Genomic DNA, 23,336 nt, shown 5'->3' with positions numbered 1-23,336 from the left:
TCAAACCCCATTGGGCATGCACTTAATTAGTAATCTAAATTTTAAAAACTACAAATTAAATTAACTTGAAAAAAATGGAAATTATTTAAGATTTTTAGTTTTTAAATCAGCTATCCGATTCAAAATTTTCATTCAACAAAAGATACGTTGTTCTCTTCTTCTGTGATGTATGTAGATTGAAAATTGAGATAAAATAAAAAAAAATTGATTCACCGGTCCACGATCAATGTGGCAGACCAAGTCCATGCAATAATTATAATGTGTTAAATCGCCACGTAGAATCTTAGCCACCGTACATTGGCCGTACATTTGTCGGGCCCATGGGTAACTACTCATAAGTGGTTAGGATAAACTAAATCAAATCCGATATTGGATTCGATCTGCGAATATGAACGTCAAAATTTAATATTTGATATATATTTATATTCAAATTTATTTTTGAAAAAAATAAAAAATATTTGAACGAAAATTAATGTGATTTTTAAAAAAATTCAACTCTTTTCACTTCTAAAAAGGATAAGAAAGATGGGAGATAATACATATTGCATAGGGATAAAGTAGTATTCTATCATATTTTCATTTATTTTACTATAGATTTTATATTAAAATTATATTTATATTAATTAAAATATTAAATTTTATTGTATAAAATAATAAAATATAGATATACGAAGTTCGAAAACAAGGAGGAATCTTCAATTGCATTATTCATTTTATTCGCACTAATTTTAGTTCATATTTATATATATACATATTAGCATATATATAATATATATTATCTCAATAATATTCAAATACAAATCCAACTTATATATAAATTTAAATCCGTTTTAAACAGATATAATAATAAAAATTTAACATTCAACACGTATTTGCATCCGGATTAGCAACTGAAGTAATGTATGGATACGGATTCTGCGGATATGATTTTGTCAAAAATTTGCGCGTTACATCCCTACCTACTCGTCCTTCCATTGGTCCAAATAGCTAGATAGCTAGCTTACACCACATGAACTCTAGCTTGTGAACATGGGTTGACTTTTTGAATCCAACTAGTTTTTTTTAAAAAAAAAATTTGGATAATTTAAAAGGAGTGTTCGATTCATTAAAGAACATAAAAATAATATTTGGTCTACAATCGAAGATTGATTGTAATCCTATATAATGCCTTGTCTATTGATCGAATATTTTTGTGTACTAGTTTTTTCACTGTTATTTGTTAATGAAAAACTAAAAAAGTTAATTTTTTATTAAAAAAACTAGTTAGTTAATTTTAAGGCTAAATTACATAAAATTTTCTTATCAAAACCTGATTTTTCACTTTTCCCCCATGTCATTTAAAACCCTACACTTTGTCCTCTTGTAAAATAAAAAATATTTACAGGGAGTGTGGTGTGTACTGTGATGATAAAATGACCATTTTGCCCCCTGTCATTTTTGTCTTCTCCCTCATCTTCCTCAACAGCAGTCTCGATCGGCCGCGATTCACGCCTCGATCGAACGCGGTTTCTCCGCGGTTCACGCCTCATCTTTCTCCTGCACCCTCGCCGCCCCTCGATTTCGGCGATAGTAGGGTGGAAATCGGGGTGGGGGTAGATGGAGAGGTGAGTAACGACAACGAGGGCGAATGCGAGGCGGCAGAGGAGGGCGAAAGGATGTTTGTGGGCCCGGACCGGGATGTGTGCGAGGGCGAGAGTGGAGGAGGGCGAGGCGGCGAGGCCGATGAAGGCGGAGGAAGGCGAAGCAACAGGGAAGAGGACGGGGGGGTATTTTGGGCATAAAAAAATATTTTATAATGGAACCCTAACGGATCACTAATGGTAGGAGGCGAAGTGCACATTTTTCATTTTACAAGGGGACAAAGTGTAGGGTTTTTAAATGACAGGGGGGAAAGTGAAAAATCGCGTTTTGACAGGAAAATTTTCTATAATTTAGCCTAATTTTAGACATGCTTGGATGAGCAGTTATTAGAGTTTGAACTATGCTAGGCTCCTAACATTATTAATTTATTTCCATTTAATTTAAGTTCACGTCATAGGTCTTGCAAAAAAAATTTGAACCCAGACATGATGGAGAGTATTAAATATAAAAATTTACATAAACACCGTTCTTTAAACGTTTAAGCTTTTAAGTAAAACGATTATTTCACATGATAGCCTAGTTCTAGTCTTATTAATTACTTTTATTTAATTCAAATTCACATAAAAAAAAGTCTCCTCCTTGTAGTTATAGGCTTAGCTTGCATTTCCCTTTCTCAAAAAGATTTCCATATCACTAGGTAAAGACCTTATGTTCTTTGGGATAATAATTATACCAAAAAGACCGACCGTCCCTAGAGCAAGTGGCAAAAGGTTTGGTGGTTAGTACACAAGGTCCCAAGTTTGAATTCTAGTTAATTCACATTTCCAGCTAAGTTTATTTCTAAATGAAATAAACGAAGCGGGTAGCGTGCTACCTATCTCTCTAAAAAAACAATAATTACACCAAAAAGTAAAAAATAAAAAAAAAAAAGGAGAAGAAAAAAGGTAAGGGGGTAACAATATATATACAGGGAGAGAGAGAAAGAATAAGAACATCTCCTGCGCTTTTAAAAGTACGAGAGTTTTCGCACTTATAAGTTATTTTTTATGAGAGGACATCCAAATTGACGATTGGCTCCGTTAAGTATGATCTACGTTATTAAAACTATTTAGAAATTAAATTTTATAATTTTTTGATATCATTTATCAAGTGATCAAAGGATCTCAAAAATGACTATTTTAACGGCCGATGTAGTACGTTTGTAAGTTCAACGGTATAAAAGAATTCGAATTATATGAAACTTTAATAGAAAATTCTACTTAATATCAAGAGAAAGAATAATACTTTCAATTTAAAATTAGAATATTTTATCATTATTTTTTATGATATTTTTATTTTCAGTCATTTATTTTGAGATTACTCATTCACTAAAAAAATAAAATTAAAAAATTATGAAATTTGATTTCTAGATAGTTTTAACCGTGTAAATTATGTTTAACGGAACCATCCCATTATCAAAAATAACTTACAAGTACGGAGGTTTATGTGCTTTCGAAAGCATAGGAGCCTAGCTAGCTCTCTCTTTCTCTCTCTCTCTCTCTATATATATATATAGAGTAGGGCTACTATACTCTTATGAGTATTGGGCCATTCGTACTCATAAATTGTTTTCGATGATGGGGCTTCCGAATCGACGATCCACTCCGTTAAATATGATATAGAGTATTTGAAACTTCTAAAAAATAAATTTCGTAATTTTTTGAAATCATTATAAAGTCTATCAAACGGACATAAAATGAACGGTCAAAATCGAATGACGTCCTAAAAATGGATGATCGGATTCTTCAATTTAAGATCGGACTTATTGATCTTTATCTAGGTAGTGAATAGAATTTTCTATCAAAAATTCAACCTATTTCAATTCTTTTATACCGTTAAACTAGCAAGTATCCCATACCGACAGTTAAAATTGTCAATTTTTTGAGCTTTTGATCGTAAGGTACATGCTGTCGAAAAATTATGAAATTTGATTTCTAGAAGTTTTAAATGCTCTAGATAATGTTTAACGGTATGGATCGTCGATTCGGAAGCTCTATCATCAAAAATAATTTATGACTACGAGGACGATCGTACTCGTAAGAGTATTATAGCCGGACTCTAAATATATATATATATATATATATATATATATATATATAATAAAATAATATATATAATATATATATATATGTTAGAGCTACTATGATATCGGAAGCATAGAGGATCCGTGTTTCTGATTTTTAGCTCTTGAATCAGCCTTTTTAATCATTTCTAACATTTGAATTATACTATTACCCTTATGGGGACCATTCTACTTAACTTAGAAAGGACCGCAATCATCCAGAACCGTACAATTATTGATTCAAGGGTCAAAAAAATCGAAAGCATCAAAGTTCTCTAATACTTCTAAAGTGAGCATATAAGCTCTAACAATAAATTATATATATATATATATATATATATATATATAACATCTCAATAAATTTAATTGTGATTGGGAGGTCATATTATCAAGTTTGGAATAGGAAGTGTTAAATATAAAAAATATTTAAACACCATTCTCTAACAACTTAAGAGTACAATAGTTGTTTCATATTACAGCATAGGAAGTACAAACTTAATCCTTCCTAACTTGAAACCGCATTGCGGCTCAACTCCTCTCTCTCTCTCTCTCTCTCTCTCTCTCTCTCTCTCTCTCTCTCTCTCTCCGTGCATGTATGTGTGTGTGCGTGCGTATATATGTGCGTGTGCGCATGCATGATGCATGAGTGGGTTAATGTATTTGGAAAGAATTGAGCTAGAACACCACAAAAAATATATATATGAAGCGAGGCCTGGTACTGATAAGAGGCCATTCAAATTGACGAACAATACAATCAAAACATGAACTATATATCAAACAAGAACTTAAGCGTACATTGAAGTTTTTTGCAAACGACAAGCCGAACTTTAGGATTTTTCCAATGTGTCTACCTAATTGTCAAATAATCTTTGTGGCAGCAATGACAAAATCGATTTCTATTAATTGAACAAAATAAGCATCATTTAGAATGAATAAGTGATGGGATAAGCGCCTTTTTTCCCCTAAAAAAGAATAATTAATGCATTAAACTTTATCACTTTGGCTATCATATGCACCAAAATATCCCCCAAAACAATACTAATTAGTTTTCTTCTTCAGTTTAATGTGATGCAAGGTTTAATTTTAGTGATTAATATAATTACCATTAAACAATTCTTCAAGTCGATTCAAAGTGATCGTGTGGACTTAACAAATTAGTGATTGATTTTATGGTGACTTTTTAAATTCATGTTCACGCCATTGTCATCATTAACGTGTAGTACTAGTTAGTTATTAAGGTATGAAATATATATATATATATATATATATATATATATATATATATATATATATATATATATATATATAGTTATAATTAATTTAACATGTTTCAAACCATAATTAGTAATGTTTAGTTGTTGTAATTGTTCCCTAGGAATTAAACTAAGTAATCTTTTTGCGTGTTTTCATGCTCACAACATCACCATTACCATCACCTTAATTATTAATTTTTATCATCTAGTTTAGAAACCGTTACAAGTAATGCAGTTATGGTTGGTGGATTGGCAACATATTATAATTAATCACAATGAAGCAACCAAGGACAACCAATCAAAATGTGCCCAAAAATTAAACAACTAAAATGCAAATTTCATTGCTAAAGGGCTCAGAACCAAGAGATACGTTCCACATTATACATATACGCAAGTGTAGAGTTTTTATTTTGTATCCGATATAAGACTATTTCTTTCAATATTCTTCGTGACACGTACATGTTGGGCTTTACGGTCATGTAACAAGGACCCAACATATAAAATCTAAGTTTTAATCCGCAACTAATACGTGGTGCAAACACAACTCATATATATATACTAGGCGCGACTAGCATGCGGCACAAGCAACTTCATGTGTTAGACGCAAATAAAACACGATTAATGGACTAATTAGATATTAGTTAACGAGTGCTATAACCAAGTTTTTTTTTTTTTTCAAAAGCTTAAGCTTGTTAGACACAATTCACATACTGTTTGTTCTTAACATTTTCCCCAACACATGTTAGGTTTTACTATTATGGGGCAAGAACACAATACAATCAGACGAAATCTTCATATTGGTCGGCGGTACAAACAACTTCACGTGCTAGCTAGACACAGCTAGAACTTGTGATTACTGAATCGACTAGAAATTAGTTAGGAAGTGTTAACAAAATCTCCAAAAGCCTAAGCTTTTAGTTGGAGAGTTCCATATTATGTACAGATAGGGATGGCAATTCAGCTTGCTGTTTTCGAGCCAGCTTGTGTTCGGCTCTAAATGAGCTCGAGATCGAATCATTCGTTTAGTAAACAAGTTGATTACGAGTTGATCTTTCAGCTTGTTTAATAAATGAGCCAAACACAAGCTGGGGTCAGCTCGCTCATGTTCGGCTTAATAACAGTTCGAATACATATATTTCAAATGTTTATAATTTATATTTATATATATTTATATATAAATAATTATATATATATAATTTGATTTTTAGCAAAAAAATATAAAACCAAGCTTAATTATAAAAAAATTCATTTATATGTAAAATTTCAACCATTAGATCAAAGTCTAATGGGTAAGATTTTGTAAATTTATTTTATATATATATCCAATCTAATCCATTTAACGTATTATTCGTTTGTCAGCTCGTGTTCGGCTCGTTTATTAATGAGAAATAAACGAGTTAAAGACAAGCTGAATTTTTCAGCTCGATACTTTAACGAGCCAGCTCGTGTTCGGCTTGTTGACACCCCTATGTACAGATCAAGTTTTCATTTTGTACATTAATATCCTATTGCTAAGTTTGCAATCTCGCTAGCTGTTCTTTATTTTATCTTTAGAATATGTTAAATAATACGAAATAACTATTATTCTCTAAAAGCTTAAAAGAGAAATGGTCTTTTAAATATTTTATATTGGATAAACTTTAAAAAACACCCCTGTTGTTTCGCACTTTCTCACTTTAGTACCATGTGGTTTAAAGTGTATCAAGTTAGTGTCCTATATATGGTTTCATTTTTATCTTTTCGTCAGCTTCTCCGTTAATATTTCGTTAAATTATAAACAAAAAATTTTAGATACCACATGTAGGTTTATCGAATATTCACTTTAGTACCCTTTATTTTTAATTTTGTCAATGATTTAATAAAAAAAATTAGTAGAATTAATAATAAAAAAATAAAAATAAAACCACAAGACACTAAATTGATACACTTTAAACCATAGGTACTAAAATGAGAAAGTGTGAAACCACATGGGTGGAATTTGAAGTTTTTCCTTTTATATTTAGCACTCCCACTCACGTATGGACTCGAAACTTTTCTCTAAGCCCTGACGTGGATTTGAATTAAATGAGAGAAATTAATAATACTAGGATTTGGGCTCGAGGCTTTTCGTTACACTACAACAGAATTAGGTTATAGGGACACATGTTTGGGACACTTTTGAGTAAATGTCTTATTTATGCTAAAACTTAAAAAAACATCTACTTATGCCTAAATATAAAGCCCAATCCAACAAAAAATAAAAGATTACTCTACTCAACCCACCACACCCAGTCCATTTGACCCGATTACAAACAGAAAAGAAAAAAAGAAAGAAAAATCAATTACCATCTTTTCTTCTCTCTTCACTCAATCCACTGAAATTCTAGACGAAGAGCCTTTCCTGTTGTCCTCCTCCGCCACCGCAGCTAACGAGATAGAGTTTCGGCGGCTGCTAAATGCTTAAATAAGTGTTGGTAAATTAGTAGCACTCTTTTAGGTTATAGCGACACTCTTTAACTGTCACTATATACCTAGCGACCCCACATATAGCAACACTTTTTAAAAGTGTCGGTAATTTTAGCTAGCAGCACTTTTTTGACATGTACCTACATTTAAAAGTGTCGCTATAGATCGTTTTTGTTGTAGTGTTAGATTCATGACTATGTTAAATAATACGAAATAATTATTATTCTGTAAATATTTAAGCTGATAAGGAATGGTGTTTTAAATATTGTTATATTTCAGATATATAGCAATAGATTTTGCTCTAAAAAATATACCAACAAAAAAAAAAATCAATTTATATATCATACATACAAATGGCCAAGTTAATTTGCTTTCTCAATGCCAAGAGGATTTACGCAGCTCATCCCTTCATCATCATCTCGTCATAACGATCACTATCTCTATCTCGAAAGAATTTGATTTTTTTTTTATTTCTTTTTAATGAAGCAACCTTTCTAATATTAATTCCACAGAATAATTATATATTTGGTGATTAGTTATACTTCCCTAACTAACGTATACTTCAATAAATAATGGCTATTGGTATTTCGTGTGAATTATTTTGAAAAAAAGTGTTGAACATCACTAAGACTTGTTATTTTGGATTTCCTTTTAATTTATTAAACAAATATATGGGTAATTAATTTTGAAAAAAAGTGTTGAACATCACTAAGACTTGTTATTTTGGATTTCTTTTTAATTTATTAAACAAATATATGGGTAATTAATATGATATCAGAGTCAGTATTGAGCTGCTTTGCTGTTAAAAAGGTCACGGATTTATGGTTAAATTTTTATTCTTCACTCATTTTGCCACCTTTTTTGCCAATGCACGTAGTATTGTTCACCTGACCCCTCATCCATCATATGAGAAATATTTACTTAAGATTTATTTGAAATTACTTTCTATTAGATTGATCTTTTAAATTATAACATGTAAAGAGAATCTTAAGAATTTGTAATCTATTAGAGCTTAGATCATGCACCCACTTTCACATGCGCAAATTAAGGTAAGAGCTTGAATCCTAATTGGGTGTGAGAATGGATATGATTCATTAATGATATATAAGATGCATTATTCATTAGTGATGATGAATGAATGAATTAATTAAGAATTAGCTCCACTATTGATTAGATCAAGTTACATTGATTGCTTAAACTAGTTTAATTTGCTAGTGTCATCCAACATGCTACTATATGCTTAATTTGATAGATTGTATGTAAAAACAATAGTTTAAACTAAATATATATCAATGCTCGGAATTATAAACAGAATAAAATAATTTACTGAGCGTTATAGAAAAAAAAATTCTTGATTAATGTGCGAAAGTGAGAAGTTCGGCTTTAATAAGAACGTCACCAACCGAGCTTGGGCAATCTGGTTTCTACTCCTGTCTCAGAAACTCTTTTGTATGGTATGAAATAGATAGTAATTCTTCACTAGAATACATGTAAAAAGATGATAGAACTAATACATCTAAATTAACTTTCCATCAACGTCTGATTTAGGTTTAATAATATAGTTAGGATTTGGTTAGTATAAGTAGCTTTTAGAGTTGATTATTAATATAAATTGATCAGAAATAAACCAAAATTAAGCTAAAAATACAAGAATGAAGGTTTAAATAGCTAAATTTGGGTTTCAAACTCGACCGTAACGGTTTTGCAGTTTGACGAGTAGACCCTGAAAAGTGTTTTTCAAATTGAAATTGCACGCTGAAAACAGGCACCCGAGCGAAAAGGCATAGAGCCGAGCTTGGCTCCTTTCCAGAAACTCTAATGCTAAATTAATCGTATCGGTAAAGTTTGCTTTTCACTTAGTAAATAATTACAATCAACAATCCCTATCTTATGCTTGTTCCCTTACTTCACTCTTTCTACAAGGGAGGGAGACAAATCAATCTCTTGTTGAAGTGTTTACGCTACAAGCTTTTGACTTAATAAACCAGTTAATTAATTTGGCATAAAAAAAAATTAAACTAAAGTTATGTAATTAATTAATTATTTCCTTGACCACTCTAACAAAGATATACAAATTCTGGTCGGAGTAGTTGGATAAGAATTGGTTGTGATTTGGCCTCTCGCACGTGGACGAACGAGTCACGCACGTGCGCATCCACGCATTGCTTTAACATAATCAAATGATATCTAAGTTTGTTCATTACACATGCGCTTATGTAATAACTCAACCTAATCATTTGCTTAATTAAGCATCTCGATCTAGACACTTTGGTCTTTAAATTGTAATTTATTATAATTTCCGGTTTAAATTTTTGTAAATTGATGTTGTAATTTAATGTGGCCAATTCAACGTTAGAGTCTCTGAAAAAACGCGGCTCAATCAAGTTGAGTTGGAAATTCCGTTTAGTTTAGTAACTTTTTCAATTGGCGCGAGTGATTTTTAAATGCTCATAATTTTTCGCTCGATAATTCAATTTCAGCGTGCAACTCCAATTCGGAAAATATTTTTTGAAATCTACGCGTCGAATGGTGAAACTATTCCGGTCGAGTTTTGGACTCAAATTCAATTATTTCAATCTCCATTTTTACATATTTAGATTATTTCCAAAAAGTTTTGTATTTTTTATATTTTAAGTCCGATTATTTATTTCAAAACTATTACAAATTTATAAAATAGAAAATTATAAATTGACCTGCACCGGGTCCGGCACTGATTAGATTGGCCTGTACTGTTCGATCGGGTCAGAGGGCCTTGCTAAGCCACTGGCCCGTAGGAATGCAAAACAGAACAGATCTGGGGGCGGGAGCGGTTCCCCACCTACTGCTTTGTTATTTTTTTGTGGGAGGGGGAGGGGAAGAGGTGTCGGAATGGATTAGAGGCGGATTAATTTTAATCCTATTTTTGGCCTCCATTTGGGGCGGATTAGGACGGGAGCAAGTTTTTGATGGATTTTTGGCGGATACGGATCAAAGAAGGAAAAGGATTTTTCGCCTCATGCTCTATTTACTTAGCAAATTATGACAAATTTGAAGCAAGTTACATTTTTATTTTTTTTTATTTCTATTTACGGGCTCATTTGGGACGATTACGAATCAGAATCAGGGCGAAAGCTCCACCAACCTGAATCCATCTGTATCTCTACTAGTCTGTTAAGCGGGGCGATGGATGGTGGGCCACAGGTTTGAAAAATCGGGCCCAGCACAGCACGGCCTAAATTGGGAGATTTGCTGGGCCAGGCCGGCCGGCCTCCCTCATTTCAAGCCAGATAAATGTAAGCAGTACCAGCACGGCACGACCCACATTAAATCATTCACACAATAAATCTATAAATTGTTTTTCCAATTTAGATACACCAAACTTGGGAGTACTTGAATACCTCATTCATTCCCACAATCTTTTGTTACAAATATGAGTTACTCTAATTCACATCTTTTACCACAAATATATGGACAATGAAAACCAACATCTCCACTTGAAATTCACCATCAAACAAAGTCCATGACATGGCATGTGTTGTTCTACATTCTCCTTTTTTAAAAATTTCTCCAACACAACATATGAAATCCTCGACGATTTAATATATAATATAGTTTCGAAGTATCAGAGGATCAATCCTTGCGGAGCCGACGGAGGTTTAGACGAATCCTCGCCAGTCGCGACCGTCGCGTTCTTCGAGACCCCGCCCTCCTCGGCCACGACTTTCTCCTTCGTCTTCGACCCCACGTCGCTCGCGGCCTTCGCGACCTTGTTGAAGGCACCGGTCACCCACGCCGCGCTGGTCAAGACGTACCTGTTGCTCATGATTGCGGAGCCCGCCGTGCTCACCTTCTGCTCGGCGGCGGCGAGCGCCGATTTAGTCTTTTCGGAAACCTGGAACTTCTGGTCCATCTCCTTCACCTTCTCGTTCACGAGCAAAGTCCCCGTGCTGATTTTCTCGCTCAACCCGATCTTCTTATCGAAGGAAGCCACTTTCGCGGTGGCGGTGGAGGTGAGCTGGTGCTTGTCGTCAAAGGCTTTCGCTCTGGAGACGGCGTCCTTGCCGAGGACGAAACCCTTGGCAAGCATGCTCGCGACCACGTCTTCGGCTTTTTGAACAGCTGTTTCGGCACCACTCGACGGCTTAGAGTTCTGTGGCTGCCGAAAAGGCGAAAGAGCATGAAAGTAAATGACCGGTCGCGAACAAGGGGAGAATAGATTGGATCAGTAATTGTACCAAGGGTGGAGCAGAGGCCGTGGGAGGTAGCTTGTAATCTGGGGCCGGTGTGATGATGACGGAGAGATCAACTATCGTCGCGCCCTGTAACACCCGAGAAAAAAGGAAATCTGAACTAAAAATTCACAAAAATTGCGGAGAGATTGAAATCATCAATTTAGATAGCTTTTAAAGCCTTGTTTGCTAAACGCTTGACTTCTGGTTCTCGGTGAAGCAGCCGAGGTAGACATGCACTCAACATTGCCAACCCAAGAGAATCAGAAGTAAACTCACCGAAAGAAGAAGAGCCGTCTCTGCACCTTGAGAATCTTTAAAAGTGACATACGCAATCTGCGACCACTCATCGGCACTGCAGGAGAAAGCATATGGAAAACTCAAAAGAGCAAGCCTTTTATGAGGGAATAAGAAGAAACAAAATGTGGCGAGCACAAAGCTACAAACCTTTGCATCTCTACGTGTTCGATATCCCCCGAAAAGGAAAAGAACTCCTTAATATCTTGCTCGGAAGCACTGAGGGAGACATTGCCGACCTTCACCGTCTTCACCTGCAAACGCCAACTCATTGAGTTTTCTCATTTGAAAAGTCCATTACAACTCTAATCAAATACATAGTAAGAATTAGCTAAGGTTACCATGAATTACAGTCTGCCCTCTTTCAGATGCTCTTCCCTATTTTTTTCCCTTTCAAACTAGATTCTCTAGCATGCTTTTCAAGTTACCATTCTTAATATGTAGTAGCGAATCGATAAGGAGATGGATCTAGAAGAAAGGGCGGTGGATGCAAAGCGCGAAAGTCCGCTAACATCGAACTGCCAATATCGAGTTAAATACAAAGGAGAAGGGCGAATGGGAGTATGGAAGCTTATGGACATTTTAGGTGCTTAGATGAGATTATCCGACATAAAAGCCAAAAACAACAACAACAATGGTCTAAGATATTGCAAGGAGAGAATAGTGATAAATAGAAGATACAAATGACATTATTTTGGACACTTCGAAGAGACAAATCAAATTTACGCTATATGATTTATAACAAGACACAGAAAGCTTCGACTGGAAAATTCTCCTTAGGCAGAAAAAATGAATAATTTCTTAAATACTAGAAAACCATAAGAACACAGACAATCCATTAATAGGTAATTTTGATTTTACACATCATGTTCCATGAACCATATCTTCTATAACAGCTTATCTAGAAGCACTCAAGATTCAAAAGACGAATGTTTTGCAAACAGAAAATTTACAGCTACTGGCGACTGCGGAAAGCCAAAATGAGTTCTTGCTTCTAGCTGCATTAGGAAGTTATTGGGATGGTTCAAATAAGAAACTCTCTGAGGTTGGTCAAACAAACCAACTTACAATGAGCTTGTACAGGTCATAAAAAAAATAATAATAATAAATAATTGAAACCTCATTTTGCTTGATCCTCAGACCGACAGTGTGGGAAAAGACACTGATCAAACGATTTTTAGCTAAATTGCACTTTCAATCATCAAGCCCTACAGTAAAATTTTACTTTGACAGAATGGTGACGTGTTGCTGATATGGCAGCGATGCAACAGTACTGTGATCGATGACCTAGTAATGATAAAATATGATATCACTGCTAAATCAGTGACGCATTATCATTTAGCAAAAGAAGTTAAGTTGTGAGACTTGATTGCAACAACGTAGAATGTTCGAGCCAGAAACTGCAACAAATTAAAGTTTGAAGGCCAAATTATGATTAAGCCAATGAGTTTTATAGAACATAACAAATCATGGGGAAAAGAAGCAGTTTTGGACTCAGATTGCTCCACTAATGACCAGTTTAAGTCAACTCCAGCTATCATTCTCTATTTCCATCCTCTCAACAACACCAAATAACTGAAAACAATTCTCTTTCTCAGTTCTTTTTGTCAAACTAGATCAGAAATTTTTTTTTTCTTTGTTTTCTTTTTTAACTATCCGGTAATCAATTATCAACCTGGAAGTTTAGGGGAATAGTTGCAATTTAACCAAAAAGATCAACAATAATAGCCACTGTTATATACCAAAAATCAAGTTTAGAATCCATCAGATGCAGTATTTTTGATGCAAAATCGAATCAAGTAGAGATTAGAGGAGAAAATTATGCCCAAAAAACTCAATTTGGAAACCGTATTTCGAAAGAAACGGGGGATCTGAGAGATCGGAGGGGCACTCACCGACATTGAATCCAATTGTTCACTGAGATCGAGATCGAGATCGAGATCGAGATCGCGCTCTCGGATGCGTTCAAAACCCTAAACCTAACCCTAAATCGCACGAAATCGAAAACCCTAATTGCGAAGAAGAAGAAGAGGAGGAGAAGGGCTCGTTTCTATGCGACCGTTTCGCACGTCCCGTCAATACCGACACCCACGTTCGGTTCGCGGAATCCGATCAGGGCGTCCGTACGGGGAATCTCTATGCGGGCGAGAGATCCGCCGTCGATTGTGGTTTTAACGGTCGATGTGGTTTTGATCGTACATTAATGAGTAGGGAGCGGGTGGAGTGCTGGTGACGTGGGAATCGTGCGGGGCACGTGCGAAAGCGCGTGCTTCGATGCGTTGGGACCTCAAAGAAGCTTCCATTTGCTGTAAATATTATTACTTAAAAATTTTAGGGTAAAATCCAAATACCCCTCGTGGTTTCACACTTACTTACTTTAATATTTTATAATTTAAAGTGTATCAAGTTAGTCCCAATAATTTTATATTTTCTCACTTTAGTATCCTATGGTTTAAAGTGTATCAAGTTAGTACCATATGGTTTTAATTTTTCCTTTTTATTATCTATTTCAGTAATTTTTTTCGTTTTTTTCCTTTTTATTATCTATTTCAGTAATTTTTTTCGTTAAATCAGTGATACAGTTAAAATTAAAGGATACTACAGTGAATATTCGATAAATCTAGGTAGGGTATCTGAAGTTTTTTGTATATAATTTAACAAAATATTAACGGAGGAAAAAAAATCAGTGACAAAGTTAAAACTAAAAAGAACTAAAGTAAATATTCAATAAACTTAAGCAGGATATCTAAAGTTTTTTTTGTACATAATTTAATAAAACATTAACAGAGAAGCCGACGAAAAGAAAAAAAAATAGAACTACATGGTACTAAATTGATGCACTTTAAACCACAGGATACTAAAGTAAGAAAGTGCGAAACCATATGATTCTAAATTGATACATTTTAAATAACAGGATACTAAAGTGAAAAAATACAAAACCACAAGAGTGGTATTTAAAGTTTTTTCAAAATTGTATCTTAAAGGCAACTTTTTTTACTTTAAATAAATTCGATCAAATCCAATGAATAAACAAGGCTCGGTTTAATAATTTTTAATTATAAATTATATCTAAATAATAAAAAAAGTACATTACAAAATTATATTACGACCTCCCAAATGTGTCACAAAAAAACAAAAATAGATGGGACAATTTGTAATATAACACTGCTCTATCTACCGTCCATCATATAAATCACACGGATTTTAAAGTTAGGCAAACGACGGTTAAGCCAGTATCGCGTTGGGCGCGCCTGTTTTCTATTTAAATCTGACAACCTAATATTAATTCTTCCACTTCAAAATTTGGGCCCATCATTTATCTTTGCGAGCTTGATTAGCATATTTTATATAATTCACTCGACAATAAACCTATTAAGAAATAAGTTTTCTACGTTTTGTGATGGAAGTATCAGCCAATAGCTTGAATCAAATAGATTGAAAAATTATGTATTAAAATCAAAAGCTTTGGAGATTGGATAGTCAGATCAAAATAGTTCATAGCTCAGATAAATTTTATATATTTTTATCTCAAAAATATATTTATACATAGCTTCTCCTAGTAATGTTTCTCAAACAGAACTTTGCCAAACAGGACAACACCATTGAGATTTGGGTTATATTCTAAACAAGGCACAACTAGGTTCACTAGTATAGTGATTTAATCATAAGCAAAAGAGAACATTTATTAAGTCACTAAGATCTCATATTGTTGTACTGTGATATCTTTTATGCTACATCATCACTAGTGCATATAAATAAAGCAGTGAATCTCATTACACATCTATGGACAGTAACCAAATGAACAGATACTTATACAACAGTGACAAATCTTGGGCTGTGGAAGCAACAGATAAATCCACATTGTAATCAATACTAATAGGGATAAAAATACAACCTAGAATAATAATGGGCATAGATAATAATGTTGCCGCTCCAGGGTCGAAGAATTGAGGATTGATGAGGGTAAAGAATGCGTGATTGATAACGGCGTCTCAAAGATCGGAGAGGAATTTACCGCTGACGAAGTCGATCACTTTGGTAACGGCATGGTCTAATGCCGCGGTGACCGCGATTAGGTTCTGCAGGAACTCCTCGGCGGTCGGCTTCTCCCCGTCGACAATGTCGGTTACGGCTTTGATGAAGATTGCGGGGACTGAGAGTAAGTTGGCGACGTAGGCCACTGCTGCTCCCTGGAAAAAGACAAGATGGCATGAGAATAATTTGACTTTAATTCAAATACAGATCAAAATTTAGAAATGTGGAATCCAAAGGAAACAGCAAGGATTTAAGTGCCGTGGCACGGGATAGTGCCGGAAACTTACCGGCACGGTACGGCACGGTGCGTGCCGAGTCGTGCCGGTCAAAAAAAATTCTTGTGTGCCGATGCATAATAGCATGAAATATTTATTTTCTTTAGCAACAAAATATTCTAACTATTTATTATGTCTTTTTATCACATCTTTTGAATTTATTGAGAAAATTACCAACTAATTTAAAGAATAGAGGGTTTTAAGCTGTGCCATCTGCACGGAGTCTATATCGTGCCGATATCTTATTAACACGGTACGACACGGTGGATACGGCCCGTGCCGACGGGCACTTAAAACCTTGAGAAACAGGCAAAATGCACACTTTGTGATTTGGTGACTGTGGAGGGAAAAACAACGCATTTTCACACGATCAAAATGCATTTGCGTTTAAAGACGCTTGCGATAGGGCACTAGGGATGGGGAAAGTGATGTGTTTCTACATGATAAAAGGCGAAACTTCGCAAATCGCAGATAAAGAAAGGAAGAATTACAGGCTTCAAAATCTCTATATGAATGGCATATGCTGCAAACCATAAATATGGACCAAAAGAATGACAGCTATGAGGAAAATAAAGATTACAAGATTTTAATTATTCTTTTTTCTTCTAAAGGCTTAAAATGCAAACAACATGAGGATGATTAATTTAAGTAGACTCAAACAAGAAAATTCTCTTTTCATTTTCAGAACAATTCAATGATGAGAACATCTGAAGTTTCTCAACGGCACTACTTCGCAGAGGCAAGTGGGCTTATACCTATTGACATGCCGTGATTCTCAGTTCTCTTACCAGATCTAATTATCATAAAATGGAAAAAAGGAAAAAACAAAGAATATTTTGCCTGCATTGTTGTCTCCATTTCCTGAAATATTGCTTTTGCTCGGTTATGAAAAATGTGAAAGAGGAATTAAAAAACAAAAAAGTTTACCTCCATGTCCTTAATAGTAGCATCATTTGCCTGAATCGCTGCCTCATCTTGTGGGGACATATCCAAAGAATCACCGGTAGACAATTTGCCCAACTGTGGTAATACAGAGAAGTTAGCAATTTGTTAAAAAAAAAAAATCTAAATGAAAACAAAAATCACATTTTCAAGTAAAAATAAAATAGATGGCTTTTAAATCTTTCTCATTAAAACAGCATCTTTACAAATTCAAAATAAATGAATAAGCCGACAACGTAGATATGGAATGAACAAAAAGGGCAATTTCAAACAATTCAGTTAAAATTTGGCAATCACATGCTCGGCAGTTTGGAAAATAATAATCCCTCTAAAATATGCCAAAATCAAATCATCTTCTGCCAGATAATTCTGAAACCTATTCACTTATTTCTTATTTGACCGATTGCAATATTATATGTGAGACCCCAAGGTAGTCCAATATATAAAATATAATATGGCTAAAACTCTTAATCCGGCTACAGCATTTTTGGACGGTGGCTAGGCCCAAGACGTTAAAAGAGTTAAGTGTGCTAGAATTAGAATAGTCCTAGGATAGGTGACTCCCTGGGAAGTGGTGTGTCATATTATAATTTTTAATATGCCACTGACAAGCTAGTAAAATATATCAATCTTAATTTATTCTTAACTATTTTCATTCAAATCTCATAACATGCATAATTTGTGAAGGATACATATATCTACCTGTAAATCTTCAGTATTCATAGAACATTGTATGTTGCAGAGTGTAAATTACCTTCAAGTTGAGTTCTTTTAGAAGATTAGGAGTGGAGAAGGTTGGTCGAGCTCCAATTCCATACAGGTCAAAAACCTGCATCAGCATCATCACAAGTTAAGACTTAAAACGAGAAATTCACACAGTATTCATCTTTTGCCATGTTGATCAGCCATAAGGATAGTTAAATCCTACAGGTTAAACAGAAACACAATAGTAATTATAAAAAACCTATAAACAGAAACACAATAGTACTCAAAAGGACCAATATCTGGTATTTTTATAGTCCAACATTGGGTATGCATGTGGAAGCTCCATAAGAATATAGGATAATGAAACTTGAACTATAACTGGTTAATCTTTTCAGTTGGGATATAGGATCATGAAACTTGAAGAATAACTTACTAAACATTCTGGTGAAGGGCCAAAAGTAACTTGTTAATCTTTTCTACAACAAAATCATTACCTATTTCTCATAAAATTGGTCCTTGTTATAGTTTTGTTTTCCCCCCTTCAAGTTTCAAACAATTCAAGAAATGACTGAGATTTTTAGGATCTCCTGCTCCTAACTCTAGCTTTGATATCGATAGATGGATTTAACGTCTCTATTGGACGCCTTTCTACTCCAAGGAGGGACCTCCTCTTCTAACTTACCCTAAGCTAGATGTCGTTAAAACAAACTCACTTCAATTGACCATTCCTTACAAAAGAGAAGAGCCTCTTATTTATAGGCTTAAAATCATTATAATATGCTAATATGATAAGGAAACTAAATAAAAATAGGATAAAATAAAAGATATTCTTTATCTAGTATATATCTTAAATGAAATATCTTTCCTAGACTAATATGTAAATAATTCCAATCCAATAAGAAAAAGACTGTAAATACACATCGGACTAGGATCCAAGAGTGATCATAACAAAGATTCACTTCCGAGCCATTAATCCCAGAACAGAGAGAAATAGACTTGACGAATGATGATTAAACACTGCATCCTTAAAGATCATTATAATTGAGGATAATTTAATAGAGTGCAAATATGTAAATATATAAAATGAAGACAAATAGACTCTGATAAACAACTGGAAACATAAGAAACTACAAGGCTCGCAGGCCAAGTATATCAATGCATTATAATTTCGTGAGGAAAATAGATACCAATAATACAGTCCCTAAATTGTAATGAAATAAAATAAGTAATTAAGAAAAAAAAACTCACAGGTATTGGTATCCTTCTGTCATGGAAAGCAACATCAGATGCAATGTAGACATCACCTACACACGCTCCTTTGGCCTGAAATATCAAGAATTGAACTTGTCAAATAGTTGTATCAATCAAAATATAAAGTATTGATAGATAGAATCACATCGAGGATCTATACACACTAAACAGTAATGCTCTACAAAAAAAAGTCGAAGAAATAGGGACACATATACCATTTGTTGCACTAATCTAGTGATTCTCAACTTATGAATATGGTAGTCATTGATATCATAGAATTTGAATGGCATATTAGCAACAAAGGATTCCAGATGATGATAAAATATACAACAGGTAGTGATAAGGAATAATCAGACCTTAAAGCCACCAGCAGTGCCTGCGTTAATGATAAGGTCCGGCTTGAATGCTTGGACGGAAGCATATGTCACGAGAGATGCTGAAACTGTACCAACACTGTCGACTCCTGGAAGTGCAGATGCTTAATGAGAACTTTTAGGGAAACCATTACAATTAGCATACACAAAAATGCACTTCACATGTCATAAAACTATAAACATGGCTGACAGTATGAAAGAACAAAATAATTAAACAACGCCAATGACAATTATAACAATGTTATAACGCCACTAACAGGAATATAATTCAACCAAGTAATCTTACCAAGAACGGAATCTTTCCCTGGCCATACCAGATTGATGTAGAGGTCTTTGTATTTACCATGATATCTGACCCATGGGACACCTTTGGGAAATCTGTTTATTTATCAAGTAGTGGAAGGAGTTAGATAACAGAACTAATGATAAATATATAAGTTAAACAATCATAATTGGACCTAAACAAGACAAATGTAAGAACCTTCATAAGTTAGAAGAATAACATATAAGAATGACACCAAAATAGCTTTCTGAAATGCATGTAGAAAACAACAGTTGGATATAGACAATTTATTGTGTTTGGCAAATAAGGATAAGAAAAATGCATCTGCCAGATCCTAGAACCCTAGGACATGCTATATAATTCAAATCGGCTTACATCACTGGCATTCGTCAATACCAAGCTGAATATTGTATGCATTGTTAATGCTTTTCTTCTTTAGGTACTTATAAACTAAAGGCTTGTTTGGCCTGGCTGGAGATTCTGCAAAAGTGTCGGTTAAGAGAAGGTGTTGAAATAAGATAAAGCAACTTCATATTACAATACACGGCAGCTAGCCAAAAGCTAGCTTCAGAAGCTTCAAATTGGACTTTCGACTTGCACAGCCCAAAAGCTCATGTTGGCTTCAAGTTGTAGCCATAAGCTTTAGACTCCTTTGTTTTTTTCCACACATCTAGCTTTTGCTTCTCGAGTAGAATCTTGTTCTCTAGCATGATCAGAGTAAGATTTGAAATTTGTATAGGCAAAATTTACAATTTTGAATCACTTGCCAACAAGATAGTTCATGTTATACACCATCGGCCATCGGCCCATTGCAAAACAGCTCAAATGGACTGATACAATGTCAAATAATTCAATGCAATATCAAAGTTAGAGATCTAAATTCCTATTCTTTCCCAATTAACCAAAATATCAAACACAACGCAGGCACCATTCCTCAACACCCGACCCAAACCCTAATTTCCACCAAACAAACAACAAAAACAACAAAGCAAGACACACTCACAGGGATTGACCGGTGTCTTCGGTGAGCCGGAACTTGTTGACCAACGGGAGCGCCTCCGTCTGCATCGCTACCAATCAAAGCACCACGATTCAGTCACAAACCCTTCCTCTACAAACCAAAGATCCCTAAAAAACCCTAGAAACCCTAGAACAAACACAGAGGTCAACAGGTTTTCGCACTACCTATGACGATGAGGACGGTGGAGATAGGTCGATCCCCTCTTACCGCGACGTCGCCGCCGCCGCCCTTATCCGCGGCGGTGGCGGCGACCTCCTCCGCCGCCGCTGCCGCTGCAGCCGCCTCCTCCACCGCCGCCTCCGCCTCCTCGACCACCGCCCCCTCCTCCACCGCCGCTGCCGCCTCCGCCGCCGCGCCGGAGATCTCCACGGGAGGGGCCATGGGCGACTCCTCAAAACCCTAATTCCCCTTCTCTCTCTCTCTCTCTCTCTCAGAGAAGCGCCTCGTCTCGTCTCTTCTCTCCCGAAGGAGAAGGAGCGAGCGGTGTGGTTAATCGCGGAGACGTACGAGGTGAACTTACCCCCAGGAGAAGTGACACGTGTAAGCAATAGAGCGGAGGCGAACGAAATGGACGGTTGAGATGGGTCAACGGAGCGGTAACGATTTACCATACTTTACTCCGCGATTGAGTGTATCCGCGGTTGGTGATTGGTCGAAACTTATTCGCGTGCACCGTTTCTATTGGTTGTGTAAACACCATGAATATTGAATAGTCCCTGTTTCACACTTCAATATTTTAGCTACTATTTTTTATATTTTGGGTAAACTTTAAATATCACTCCTGCGGCTTCGCACTTTTTCACTTTAATATTTTAGAATTTAAAGTGTATTAATTTAGTATTCTATGATTTTATTTTCTTTTTTTATCGGCCCCTTCGTTAATTTTTCGTTAAATCATATACAGAAAACTTCAGATACCCATCTATAGTTTATCGAATATTTACTTTAGTACCCTTTAGTTTTAACTTTGTCACTGATTTAACGAAAAAAATTAGCGGGGGATAATAGAAAGAGAAAAATAAAACAACAAGGTAAGAAAGTAATATACATTTTAAACCACAGAATACTAAAGTGAGAAAGTGCGAAACCATAGTGATGGTATTTGATGTTTTTACTTAAATTTTTATATATAAAAATTATGGTTTGATCAGCTAAGAAGCAAGCATGGTAATTTAATTAGCATAAATTTCAAATTATCCCCTTGTGGTTTATCTCCTGTTCACTTTGTCACTCTGTAGTCGAAAAGTTGCACTTTCCCCCTTGTGATTTAGGGGCTGTTTGGTTTGACGTAAAACTGCGAAAAAAAGTTTTCAGCGAAAAAAAGTTTTTTGTGAAAAATTTATTTTACGATTTTTAGTATTTGGTTTATAGGAAAAGAAAACTAATTTTCAGTTATAGTTGTTTGGTTGAATGGTTGAAAAGAACAAGTATATTTTATTATTATTATTATTATGTATTCTATATATTATTTATTTATAATTTATATTAATTATTAGGCTATATATATATATATATATATATATATATATATATAATTTATGAATAGTTAAATAATATAATATATTAAAATTATATAAATTAAATATGATAAATTGATAAGTATTTAATATAATATATGTAATAATCTGCATATATACTATATAAAAATATATAATTTTATAAATAAAAATATAAAATTATTTTTCTTTATAGTTGTTTAGTTGAAAGAAAAAAAATAAAAATTTATAAATAAAAATTATTGTATATATTTTTCTTATTATATATATATATTATATATAATAATTATCATATTACATATATTAGTATTATAATTATATTTATAAATCAAATATGTTAAAATATATTATATATTTATTAAAGTATGTAATATAATATATAATAGTATATATTTAATACTATAAAATAAATTATTATGTATTTATAAATAATATTTATATTATAAAATATTATATAATAAATATATTTATATTAAAATAAAATATTTTTTAAAAAATATATATATATATAAATATATATATTATTATATATATTCTATATAAAAAAAAAAAGAAGGGGGAGAGAGAGAGGTCCCCCCTCCCCGTCCCAAACGCCGCGATTTTTGGGCGTTTGCGTAAAACGAGCGGAAAACGAAAACGCCCTTTTCCTCACTGTTCGTAAAAAAAAATTTTAGAGAAAAATTTTTTACAGCCAAACAAATGCAGGATTTTTAGTTTTCCCCCGAAAATTTTTTTTCAAGGTCGTTTTACGACGAAATAAACGCACCCTTAGCTTATTTTCACTTTGTCATCCTGAGATTTGGAAAGTTATATTTAAGTACTATTATTTACCATAAATTTTTTTTTTTACTTTGTTATCGTGTGATTTTCTAAAAAAATGACATAAAACTTTTCGATGAAAGAAATTTTAAACCATAGAGGATAAGATGCAACTGTTTGAACTACAGGATGGCAAAGTAAAAAAATATATAAAACTACATGAAGGTAATTTGAAGAATTGAAGTTTATCATTTAATTTCACAAAATTATCCGCAAGAATAGTTACTTTCTAGTTCAAATAGTTTCTTTT

The 23,336-nt window shown here is 34.1% G+C and overlaps 2 protein-coding genes across 4 annotated transcripts; both read right to left on the bottom strand.

The window, feature by feature from the left end:
* Window positions 10,730-13,935, bottom strand: LOC109727574 (binding partner of ACD11 1-like). 3 transcript variants are annotated; one of them, XM_020257723.1, is made up of 6 exons: window positions 13,781-13,935; window positions 12,227-12,403; window positions 12,036-12,139; window positions 11,868-11,943; window positions 11,595-11,678; window positions 10,730-11,515 (listed from the first exon to the last, which is right to left on the bottom strand). In XM_020257723.1, exons 2-6 carry the CDS (start codon window positions 12,227-12,229, stop codon window positions 10,982-10,984), a joined length of 801 nt encoding a protein of 266 aa, XP_020113312.1. In that variant the 5' UTR covers window positions 12,230-12,403; window positions 13,781-13,935; the 3' UTR covers window positions 10,730-10,981. The 3 variants fall into 3 exon arrangements, with proteins under 3 accessions (XP_020113312.1, XP_020113311.1, XP_020113310.1); XM_020257722.1 differs by lacking the exon at window positions 12,227-12,403 and having other exon boundaries at window positions 13,781-13,934; XM_020257721.1 differs by lacking the exons at window positions 12,227-12,403; window positions 13,781-13,935 and having other exon boundaries at window positions 12,036-12,157.
* Window positions 15,551-21,211, bottom strand: LOC109727586 (5'-methylthioadenosine/S-adenosylhomocysteine nucleosidase 2-like). The gene is made up of 8 exons (XM_020257743.1): window positions 20,936-21,211; window positions 20,754-20,820; window positions 19,754-19,845; window positions 19,450-19,556; window positions 19,091-19,165; window positions 17,892-17,966; window positions 17,123-17,215; window positions 15,551-16,075 (listed from the first exon to the last, which is right to left on the bottom strand). The coding sequence occupies exons 1-8, from the start codon at window positions 21,150-21,152 to the stop codon at window positions 15,878-15,880; spliced, it is 924 nt and encodes a 307-aa protein (XP_020113332.1). The 5' UTR covers window positions 21,153-21,211; the 3' UTR covers window positions 15,551-15,877.

The sequence above is a fragment of the Ananas comosus genome, linkage group 22, assembly GCF_001540865.1.
Source record: "Ananas comosus cultivar F153 linkage group 22, ASM154086v1, whole genome shotgun sequence".
In the NCBI taxonomy this organism is placed as follows: domain Eukaryota; kingdom Viridiplantae; phylum Streptophyta; class Magnoliopsida; order Poales; family Bromeliaceae; genus Ananas; species Ananas comosus.
This window is presented reverse-complemented; position numbering and strand designations above follow the sequence as displayed.

Coding starts and splice junctions, on each gene's coding strand:
- LOC109727574 (XM_020257721.1), bottom strand. CDS start 12,157: ATGAGTTGGCGTTTGCAGGTGAAGACGGTGAAGGTCGGCAATGTCTCC. Junction 11,944..12,035: donor GAACACGTAGAGATGCAAAG/GTTTGTAGCTTT, acceptor TTTCTCCTGCAG/TGCCGATGAGTGGTCGCAGA. Junction 11,516..11,594: donor CGGCCTCTGCTCCACCCTTG/GTACAATTACTG, acceptor CCTTTTCGGCAG/CCACAGAACTCTAAGCCGTC.
- LOC109727586 (XM_020257743.1), bottom strand. CDS start 21,152: ATGGCCCCTCCCGTGGAGATCTCCGGCGCGGCGGCGGAGGCGGCAGCG. Junction 19,846..20,753: donor GAAGACACCGGTCAATCCCT/GTGAGTGTGTCT, acceptor ATAAATAAACAG/ATTTCCCAAAGGTGTCCCAT. Junction 17,967..19,090: donor ACAGAAGGATACCAATACCT/GTGAGTTTTTTT, acceptor ATGCTGATGCAG/GTTTTTGACCTGTATGGAAT.